At 36.3% G+C, this 12,116-nt stretch overlaps 1 protein-coding gene across 1 annotated transcript; it reads right to left on the bottom strand.

The window, feature by feature from the left end:
• Positions 1-6,162: 6,162 nt before the first annotated feature.
• LOC111057598 (gastrula zinc finger protein XlCGF17.1-like) lies at positions 6,163-11,050 on the bottom strand. The gene is made up of 4 exons (XM_039425243.1): positions 10,954-11,050; positions 10,455-10,556; positions 8,895-9,042; positions 6,163-7,922 (listed from the first exon to the last, which is right to left on the bottom strand). The coding sequence occupies exons 3-4, from the start codon at positions 9,040-9,042 to the stop codon at positions 7,249-7,251; spliced, it is 822 nt and encodes a 273-aa protein (XP_039281177.1). The 5' UTR covers positions 10,455-10,556; positions 10,954-11,050; the 3' UTR covers positions 6,163-7,248.
• Positions 11,051-12,116: the final 1,066 nt, after the last annotated feature.

Raw genomic sequence — 12,116 nt, forward strand, 5'->3', positions numbered from 1 at the left:
CAGTTTGTCAAGTTTTCAATTATTTGTCATGCTTCCAGTTTGTATGGAAGCAGCAGAAGATTTCTCTTAAGAGGTTAGACTGATTTATCGAAAATTTGAGTTTGATTCAATTTTTATTATCATGCGTGAGGAGTTGCATTCTGGCTAAGTATTCATAGAATGGAACAAAATGACAATTTTGATAGTCATCAGCAAACCCTAATGTATTCAGCAAATAAAAACTCACCACGTATCTGTCATGTTTATGAAGGCTGTATCTGATTTCCCACACATCCATACAATCAACCATAACTTTCTAGTTCCAGGACATACTCACATGGAATGTGATGTTGATCTTTCAATCATTGAAAAACGAAAGAAAAGACCCAGGTACCAATTTACCACCCACATGACTGTTACCAGTTGGTACGGTCATGTGGCAAGAAGAATCCATTTGTGGTACACGAAATGAAGCAGGATCATTTTTTCAGCTTTTCCCAGTTGTTGAAAGAGGGTTTAGTTCTCAAGAAAAGAACCGATGAAAACGAACAATTTTTCTGGTGCAACATACAATGGTTCCAGTATGTGAAGTCTGAAGTGGGTATTGTGCGTTACAAAGAGAGTTTAGGGGAAAATGTACCATTCAAAAGAATAAATTTCAAGAGAAGGGGGAAAACATTATGTCATTCACATGTAAAAAATCCTACAACGGATTTTACCAATTAGTTTCGAGAAGAAAAATGATCTTTTGCCTCTGATTCCACCTCTATTCCACGAATTTACAGGAGTCTGACAACCCATGCTTCACAGGCTTGTGATATAGATACAGACCTGCGAGATGTAATATTGATGAAGAGAATAATAATTGATTTATTTTTATTAAACTAAGTAATATTCCAAATCAAATAAATATATTTTTCATCTGAAAGAGTATTTTGATCAATTTACCTGATCTAATCTATATGCAAGGAATCTGGTATTTTAGACATAAGTCAACAATCATTCATCAATATGGATGCTCTCAACGGCTTAAGTTATAAAATTTGAATAAATATCAAATTCTATCTGATATTGATTAAATGCATGAGTACCATTCAGAACTGTGGATAAAAACGAATATAATGTGTTAACTTTGAAATTTAATGTGTTTCAAGTCTTGTGTTAGAATTTTTATATCTTCTTTCCTCTCTACTGAAAATTGGATTTTTTGACTTAACACCTATGTACTGCTGACCAGAGATTTTTAGATTATGGGTAACTGTAAATAAAACAGGTCAGTTATTGAATAACTAAAATTTATTGCAAATGCTCTCTATAACAACATTAATAAACTTAATTCATATTCATTTAGAAATGAAACTAACGTTATCAATAATTACATTCGTAAGTATATCTTGTTTATTCATTCTCAATTCACAGATTGCCGTAGTAGACCTCACGCATTTTTCTCATCCACAAGTATCTGATGTCACCTATTCTAGTTTGTTGATTCAGTTGAATCATAATTTACTCTTAAAAACTGTCATTTGTTTTATCCAAGATCAAAAACTCACTTATGAGATAATAAACTTAAGTTCACCTTTGAATTTGTATCCCATATGATAATTTATCCAGTTCCGTGATAATCTTTCCATCTGATAAAAATATTTCTGAACTAATTTTAAATTAATTTGTTTCAATCAAGAATATTATAATTTCTCCAGCATTATTTAGTTCATTTGATTATTTTTTATTTTATTTTCAATCACCTATTGAATTTGTTTTTCAAATGTGGGAATATTGATACTGAAGGGCACGCATCATAAAAAACATTGAAACCCTACCTTATAGAAATAGACACGGCCAGACATCTGTGTAATCATGCAATGAATAATCCACCTGTAAGCTGATTGATTATGAATAATTCTATAGTCTGATTAATCCTATCTTCAAAGTAGATGTTATACAGGGTGTTTCAGAAGTAGTGTCGAGAATTTTAGGGTATTGTACCTGGATGCTAGGAGATTACAAATGTCATATTTGAAGTGTCCAAAACTCAGCGGTTATCCTTATAGCTGCCATTTTGTTTTTTTCACTTAAAAATTTTTATCTCAAGAACGAAATGTTGTATTGATCTGAAATTTGGCATGAATATTTATGCTATAAAGACTCAACTATAAAAAATAAAAAAAAATTTTTTCGTTGAAATTTTTCAAAATGGCGGCCATTTTAAATTTTTGATGGCGAATATCTCGAAAACCGTCCATTTTACAGAAAATTTACAAGAGACAAAAAAGTTAGCAAATTTTTTCATGATTCCAATGATACCTAATTTATTAAGATTGGTCGAAGAATAACAGAGAAATTAATTTTTTTCGTACTGCATGCATGACCACTTTTCACCATTTAAAGATCAATATTAATTTTTTAATTCCAGATGTATTTAAGATGAAGCTTTGAAACTCGGTATGGCTCCATATGGGCAAACAGATGATTTTACAATGGTTTTCAGATGATAATGTTTGTCTTGTAAAAGTATTGTTGTTTCATTAAAAGTAAAGAACCAGATGTAGTGCTTCCTATTTCTTAGTCTCACGTTTCCTAGGTCTTATTTCTATCTTAAATTTCCAGTTTCAATATTTTCTTACGTTGCTTCTACACAAATATTTAATTATTGTAATGGAATTTAGTTCGCTGGAGTACACCGATATTCACTTCATGTATGGAGCAGCTCTTGGCAATGCGACCGAAGCAAGAAGAATGTATGCAGCTGCATTTCCAAACCGCCGTCTCCCTTCCGACAAGGTGTTCACAAGAACTCACAATCGGCTGAGAGAAGTTGGTTCATTTGAACAGAACAGGTTAATTGCTGGTAGGCCTCGAGCAGTTCGAAATGTTGCTTTTGAAGAGGAAGTATTGCAGAAATTCGATTTCAATCCTAGAACGAGTACGAGAGCAGTTGCAAAGCAAATCAATTCAAGTGCTTCTTCTGTGTGGCGTGTACTAAACAAGGAAAGACTTCACCCCTTCCGCTTTCAAAAAGTTCACTCATTGGTTGAACGCGACTATGAGCCAAGAGTAAACTGTGCCCGTTGGTTTCTTCAGCAAGACATTATCCAACCAAATTTTCTAGAAAATGTGTTATTTACCGATGAGTCCAGCTTTACAAGAGAAGGAATCTTCAACTCTCGCAACAGTCACGTCTGGGCCTTAGACAATCCTCATGAGGTGAAAGTGCGTGGTTATCAGCATAGATTTTCGCTGAATGTTTAGGCGGGTATCTTAGGTAATCGCGTGATTGGACCATACATTCTTCCTAATCGTCTGAATTCTCCCACGTACATTACTTTTTTAAGAGACATACTACCAGAACTTTTGGAAGATGTGCCTCTTGCAAACAGATATAATATTTGGTTTCAACATGATGGTGCCCCTGCTCATTTCGGAAATGTTGTTACGGACTTTCTGAACATGACCTATCGTCAGCGGTGGATTGGGCGGGGTGGACCAGTACCGTGGCCCGCACGTTCACCTGACCTCAACCCTTTAGATTTTTTTTTCTGGGGCCATATGAAAGACCTTGTTTACAGCACGCCAGTAGAAAACGAAGAAGACCTTGTGGCAAGAGTGGTTGCTGCAGCAGGTGCCATTCAAGATGATGAAAATGCTTTTATAGCAGTTCGACGGTCCATGATTGAAAGGTGCAGACTGTGTAATCAAGTTGAAGGACGGCATTTTGAGCAATTGCTGCATTAGTATCAGTGAACCGATTTGAGTGAAATTAATATTTTTCAATGTAAAATAAAATTTGGAGGAAAGTTATTCTTGTATATTTCTGTAATAAGAACGGTTTTCATGAAATTATAAAAAAAATTAATATTGATCTTTAAATGGTGAAAAGTGGTCATGCATGCAGTACGAAAAAAATTAATTTCTCTGTTATTCTTCGACCAATCTTAATAAATTAGGTATCATTGGAATTGTGAAAAAATTTGCTAACTTTTTTGTCTCTTGTAAATTTTCTGTAAAATGGACGGTTTTCGAGATATTCGCCATCAAAAATTTAAAATGGCCGCCATTTTGAAAAATTTCAACGAAAAAATTTTTTTTTATTTTTTATAGTTGAGTCTTTATAGCATAAATATTCATGCCAAATTTCAGATCAATACAACATTTCGTTCTTGAGATAAAAATTTTTAAGTGAAAAAAACAAAATGGCAGCTATAAGGATAACCGCTGAGTTTTGGACACTTCAAATATGACATTTGTAGTCTCCTAGCATCCAGGTACAATACCCTAAAATTCTCGACACTACTTCTGAAACACCCTGTATATACTGATATCAGAGTATGGAGGAATACTCGTACTCCATATACCATACTCCTACTCCTACCTTTCCATATTATCATTAAAATTCAAAATTTCAAAAACCTTGTGTATAAATCGACGTACATTTGAAAAAGGAATATTCCTGCCAAATCTCATCGAATTCTGGTGACGCCCTTTAGCGTATTTAGATTAAGTCTAGTTTAAATTAGTTTTAAGTCTAGCGGTAGTTGTAGTGGCAAGGCCGGCAGCTGCTGCGCCCTAGCGGATAAGTTAGTATTTAGATTATTCTATCGCATAATCGTCAGTTGAAGTTGTCAGCTCGGATCGGACGGTGAAAAAACAGGATCGTTGCTGTTTTTTTTTTCGATTGTTGCCGTTGAAATTCAATTTTACACGTTCATCGTTGTGTTAAAATTATTATCGATATATTAACTGTCACAAGTTGGGGAAAAGTACAGTTTTTCCTTGTTATTTGTGAATATATAAATCGAAATATTCAACTAGTGCGATCGGACTTTGAATTGTACAGCAGTGTAAAGTAATAGTCAATATAGTAGAGTTATCTTCCAAGCAATTTTCGGACTGATCAGTAATTAAATTGATGCCAGAATTAACATACATCGGATAGGGGTAGCAGATGTACAAGAGAGGCCAACACCTTTTCCCGACTCCGTCTTGTCCTGCCACAAACCTAATTCCAATTCCTGGAGTAAGTTGGTATTTAGTATTTGAAGAAAACTACTTGCTGGTGAGTAACCAAATAAGTCACTTCTGGTATAAATTTAATGCTGAAAATATTACTTACTACATTCAATCTATTAATTATTGCACTCTTTATTCTAGCATATTATCATTCAATATTTTGCTCTTTATATTTATCGACAGTCCTCTACTCTCGCTTGTAATTTGGGCTAACCAAATTCTACCAACTCTTTTGGACGTAATCGCGTTACATACAGACAGACAAAAGAAAATCAGACTTAGAACATAGACATCACTACGTTCGGTGAGTTATCTGCTTCCATATGATATAAGAAATACCCAGTCTGAATCCATTTGATGAAAAAGTTTAATACTGACTGGCTAGTGATGTCTTTTTTAATCCTGGTGTTTATTAAAGTTTTTGTAATATTTTGAATTTACCGAACATCAATGTCATGTATTTGTTTAATTACCCATGCCAATAAATTATTAATTAAAAAATGTTGTAGATTCACATAATTATATTAATACCTAAACATTACCCAGTAAATCAAGACTAATTTCTTAAATTAAGAGAATTCATCTCTATAGCATGGAGCAGGGTTTCAGCAAGGACACTATCATATTCAGAAATCTACTGAAAGTGAGAGCTCCACAAGTGTTTCTAGACCTCGGCAAGGATGGTGAAGCCAGGTTAAGGCTGACTATGACTATAATGAGGTTCATGTTATAATGGCAGTAGAGAAAGATAGTAGAATAGCGTTGCCAATTCTCTGCCTTGTCACTGTCTTCTACGGAGGATATCTGCTAATGATATATCTGATGTAATATTAACAGGAAAGGAAAATATTGTTTAGAGTGATCGATTATATTTTATTCCTCATGAAAATATATTTGCCAAAGATTAAATACTAAATTTTCATAATTATTGAGATTGAATGTTTTGTTGAGTATAATTCTACATGGTTGGAAAAGGATCTGGAAATGTTGCAGAACTAGAAAAGGATAGAGCTTTCTGCTATGAAGTATGATAGACAAGGAAAGCAACACCAATGTTAATCAAATACTGCCATTATAACGTGGACCTCACCATAGGAGAGCTAATGAGGGAGAAGCAGAGGGTCAAGCTGCATGACGTTGAGTTGATGGTGGGGCAAAATATCAACATGATACTATTTTATCAAATGACTTGATAATTTTATTGTGGATGATGACCATGTGAGCAGGTAATGCTTGTGAGTAGGTAATGGAAAGTGCGAGGTTGATTTCATAAGGATGGCCACCAACGGTGAGACATGCATGATAAACATATTGTCATAGATTGTTGTGTCATCACAGCAAAAGGCTTCTAGCAAGATTTGTTGAGGTTAGGCTTTTGCATCTCCAAATTTATGTTGTTTATTTTTCTTAGCTGCACTATTTGAGTTTAAATTTTCATTTATCTAAAAAAAAACAGGTCAGGTGACCTTTGGTGACCGGTAGGGGTCACTAAGAGGACGAACCGAACACCACTTGATCTGGAGGCAGACCGGAGTCAGTGACAAAGGCTCGTCTGGAAGACACTAGGAGACCATTTCTGACAAGTTTTGACCTGTTGCCATGCACTACAACGACGGTGATGACTGCCACTACTCTCCCACCACTCCTAGCGGCTCCCCTCCCTCCAGGTAGTGCCAAAGCATGGCCTATCACCTCTTAGAAAGGAGAGAATTTCAGTGTTGTGAGATGACAACCGTGGTGTATGTGGAGGACACCCAACACCGCGAGGAGCCCAGCCGTCCCCAACCACCCGCCGGCACACACCACACTGTGAGCAGCATCCCCCACTCCGCCCCTCCACAGACGCCAGCCCAGGGCGACTCTGGCAATATAAATAAAGGAGGGGGAGGTGTGAGCCGATACTTACTCAGAACCTCAACAAATGTTGTTTGTAGCCTTTAGCTGTGATGAAACGACAATATGGACGACATTTGTGTGTACACACATGTTCAATACACTTGTCCTGTTATTAGTGATCACCTTACTAGGAAACACAGTAAAATGAATTTGAATGAGCACACGTAAAGTCACAAATTTTCAGCTAGTAGTTGATTCTCATTTATTATGTGTTCTTATATGTCTTTTCAAATTACTTGATACAGCACATTTATAGTCACAATACTTGCAGCTGAAAGGTGTTTCACCTGTATGTGTTCTGATATGTTCCTTCAAAGTACCAGATTGAGCACATTTATAATCACATAACTCACAACTGAAAGGTCATTCTCCTGTATGAGTTTTGATATGTTTCTTCAAATTACTTGATAGAGCACATTTATAGTCACAATACTCGCAGCTAAAAGGTCTTTCTCCTGTATGAGTTCTGATATGTGATTTCAAAGTAACAGATCGAACACATTTATAGTCACAATACTTGCAGCTGAAAGGTCTTTCTCCTGTATGTGTTCTGACATGTTTTTTCAAATCACTTGATTGAGCACATTTATAGTCACAATACTTGCAGCTGAAAGGTCTTTCTCCTGTATGTGTTCTGATATGTCTCTCCAAATTACCAGATTCAGCACATTTATAGTCACAATACTCGCAGCTGAAAGGTCTTTCTCCTGTATGTGTTCTGATATGTCTCTCCAAATTACCAGATTGAGTACATTTATAGCCGCAATACTCACAGCTGAAATGCTTTTCCCCAGTGTGTTTTCTCATGTGTCTCTTCCAATGAGTGATCGATGGAGTTTTATAGCTGCAGTCAGCACAGCTGTAGAGCTTGATCTTTTTGCCAGCCACAGATGGCTCAGTGCACTCTTCCATGGGAGAGATTGAATGTGCATTCAGTCCACCCACTTCTGTTGCATTGGCAGTTTCAGATGTGCTGCAGTTTGAAGGCCACATCTCCGGGTCACTCTCCACTGAACATCCTTCTGCCTCTTGCTCAACTGCAAACACCAATAATGCAACTTGTAAATGATTAAAGCAGAATTAAGATAATAAAGTAATGATAAAATATAGTGCAAAACAATCACACAATTTTCCTTCCCTCATCTCAATCATACCGCATTAATTATCATAATCATTATTCATCAATTGATACAATAGTTTATACAAACCAAGAGTTTTGCAGCCGATTGTAGAAATAGTATAGGCTATACATGAAACAAATTAAAATAATTTTTTTTTTTGTTAGATGGTGGTCAGTCAGAGGGACTAAAAATTGAATGCTAATAACGTAGTAATAAACACATTTTCCATGAGCAATTTCTTTTATTGATATAAGTGAGAAAAATTATTTATAATTTTTGGTCCAGACCGTGGAATTTTCTCAATTGGCGTACAATTAGATTAAATTGGAATAGATTGAATTGTTTGAAAATGATACAGATAACCACACTCGCTCTAATGGATATGGCCGCCTATCTTTATTGTTTCAAAACATTTAAATACCCTCAAATATAAAGGGATCTTCACCTGTGTTTTGGCACAAACTTAAAATTAAAACTATAAACTGGCATGAAATTGTGAGATGAGAGGTGTATCCACTATTCATCGACTACTCAGAAGAGCAACATGGCTACAATTGGCAAACACAGCACATTATTGCATATCAGTTGTGCTGGAAATAGGATGATAATCTGTAGTGAACACAAGTAATCAAGTGAAGGGCAATTTATTGAAACAATAAGACGTTGATGTTGTCAATACCACTATGTATATAGTGGTATATAATATATCCTCACATACAATCAAATTATTGAAGGAATGTGTATAAATGCAACTTATACCTATAACTGTTGCTCAGGCAACCACATCTGATAGCCATTATCCTACATAATAAATTATTCCTTCATTTCCTGTTATGTGTTATTATCATTGATTAATGAAAATGAATGAAATAATAACACGAATCTCACCATATTCTTCCTCTTTGATGAATATTAGATTATAGCCCGGGATTAGATAATGTTGTTGGCTGAAATCATCATCAGTTGGAGAGCATGCAGTGCTGCACTCTGGCGCTGGTTCTTGGCTGCTATCATTCTCCTGCTTAACTCTCGTCATCTGCAATATTGACATCACAAACAATGAGAAGACAATCGATCATTGTTACACTTTATGTAAAAGACACAAATATTGGTGAAGGAGCAGTAGCTACTGAATTTGACAGCTGCCTTGAGTTACTATATCACGATAATTCCAGTTCAATGTCAGTAATTGTACTGGTTATTAATAGTCATGAAATTTCAAGCTAAGGCCAGCCATTCACGTTAAGGTTTGGCAAAGAGCTATAACTGTACAGATATTCGTCTGCACTCTGCAGTACACCTGGACAGGCAAGATATACTACTGTGCGCTGGGTGAGTGAGGGGTAGTTGAAGTTGAAATGGCAGCCATCAAGTTATGCTCTCTAGATTAAGATAAACTGATTGCTAGTTTGGTGGGTGTGAACAGAAAACAGACAAGAATGCTAAACAAAATATTAACAACTTATTGTATAACAATAAAGTATGGACTTTCTTCTGTAATCATACACTTGTATGTTCAACTCACACTTACGCGACTCAGGTAGAGAAGAGACTCGTCTCTAGTCGAGAGCATGTGTTTCCAAATGGTGACACTCAGATCAGTCGATTCTAGTCTCCGCGATTGTCACCATTTGAAAACACATGCTCTCGACTAGAGTCGAGTCTCTTCTCGACTTGATTCGCGTGAGTGTGAGTTGCCCCCTGTGGGTTGGGGGAGCTTTGAGTCGAACATCGTACTCAAGAATGTGCTGAAAACCAGAATACACCCACAATATCCATGCTTGTCGTAGGAGGCGACCAAAAGGGACCCCAAGGCAACTCCAGAAGTTGCTTTGCCATCAAACCCACGGGATCTGCACCATCAGGGCAGTTTCGGAGGGGCAAAAAGAAAAACCCAAGAGACCAGAGATGGCTGAAACTCCAGCACAAATGCGGGTCAAGAGGCTGAATAGAGGACTAATCAGTCTGAAGAAACTGCCAAGCATATCACATTGGATTACGACAAGCAACCAGGTGATGAAATGGATGTTAGTATAGGGAAAAACTCCAGGTTCTTGTAAATGACACAGGTATTGATTTACCTAACTAACATACTACTTGGGAACACAATAAGCTTCGGTTGACGTGTGGGGTTCTATGAACCTTTGGATCCTCGAATCCGTCCCTTCAAAAACAATAAGTGTGAGTTGAGCCTTAATGTTAATGACAATATTGCAATATAGGCCTTGATTGTGTTCCTTGAATTTGAAGGAAATAGAATTCTATCCTTCTATTCCAAACAAGCTGGTCTTCCTGTGGGACTCCCCACAATTCAAGCCTGCGCTAATAATAACAACCGAATCTGGAAGAAAAGTTTTCATTCAGCAATAAGTTTTAATTTTAATTTAATGAGAAAATCTCAAACTTAGCTGCATTATTTATTTATTCTAGTCAAGATAGAATACATGCCTGATTGGAAGTTGAACCATTGTGCGAGGATGACTCATCTATGACGTTGCTAGTTGCAAATTCACATTCTCCAAATACATCCTCCTGCTTCTCGATCTTGATCTGTGAACATAAGAGATTCTTGTGTCACTTGAAAACTAGACGAATATCAAACTCAGCAAGTAATAGTGCTCACTATTAAAATATGGGTTGTAGTGGTTGATTTTTGTTTATTTCTGTTGTTAGAATAGCAATCAATAGATTCAAGAATGTAACTTTTTAAGAATGGACCTTTTTCTATTATTCCCATTGATGTCTACTCTACTTTTTTTAAGATGCATGGAAGGCGATCAATAAAAATATTGCATGAAATATTGCAAGAATATTGAGACTGAAATAATCTTTCAACTAATTTCATTAAATACTATCAACAGTAGAAAAGTTGCAAGAAAATGGGATTCAACTTTATCATATAGCTGTAGCCAGTAAATTTCAAGGTGGATTGTTCAACAATACATGCCTGCTGAGTAGCCGTATCACTACGTGCAGCTCCAATCCAACTGTCATCAAAAGCACTTTCCTGTTTCTCAACTTTAACCTGCAACAAAGAGACAAAAAATCAAATTGAATTCTTCACAGTAGAACAGTAGAATCTTGTTGAAACACGTTTTCTATTTTAAGGTTATCTATTCCAGATACCCTGGTAAAGTACTGTACTTGACAATTAATCAGGCAACACTCTGATAGTCAGAATTTTCAAAGCTTGAAATCCCCATAGATCGAATAATGGTGTTTTAAGCTGCTACATAACGGAGCTCTCAAGCAACAGACCCCCATTTTACACATTGCACTGTAGATGAGTGGGAGTTGCTGGTCTCCTATCGGGCGCCTCCCCAGGTGGCGGATCGGGGAATGCCCTCTAGATATAGGGTGTACCAAGGAAATCAAATACCCGGAGTGGACCAAAACCAGCAAACTGCTGCCTTGCAGATTAGATTAGATTCCTTTATTTATGTATGTTAATTTACTGGCTTATACACTACCTAATTTACATTAAATGACAGTAATGCTAATTATTCAACGAATTATACAAACTATAGGTAATAAAAATTAATCAAACAGAATAAAGATTGAATGCAATTGGAATAACGATAATATAGAATTGTAATTTCAAAAATCGGCGGTGTTTAAACGAATAATTGTCGATTCTTCAAGAAGGATATGACATGATGTCCTTCCATCAACACACGATCGGGTGGTCAGTGGACACAACGCAGACGGAGATCAGTGGATATTCAAAGGAAAGAAAATCTTGAAAAAATATTAACTGCTGCCTTGTAGTTTGGTATTGGCTTACCAAAGGCTAGGGAGGGACTAGCCTTCTCTACTCCATATAATTATAATTAGCTATAAAATTTGGAGGCCACTAATGTCTTTGTGTGTAACATGTTTACAGCTTACATGGGGACAACAGTAGAGTTTTCCACTAGTTCAATTTGCTGTTGCAGGAGCACAGAATTGGAAATGCCATCTATGAATTCAAGTATCGGACAATCCCACATTCCTAAAAAGCCAGTGCCAGCTACTATTGCTCCTGTGTGCAGACTCTTACCAGAGATTGTTTCTCATCTGCCCGCTTGGTCATGCATAAAAATATGAATTCTGATAAAGAACTTTATACCC

This window comes from Nilaparvata lugens, chromosome 3, assembly GCF_014356525.2.
Source record: "Nilaparvata lugens isolate BPH chromosome 3, ASM1435652v1, whole genome shotgun sequence".
Taxonomy (NCBI): Eukaryota; Metazoa; Arthropoda; class Insecta; order Hemiptera; family Delphacidae; genus Nilaparvata; species Nilaparvata lugens.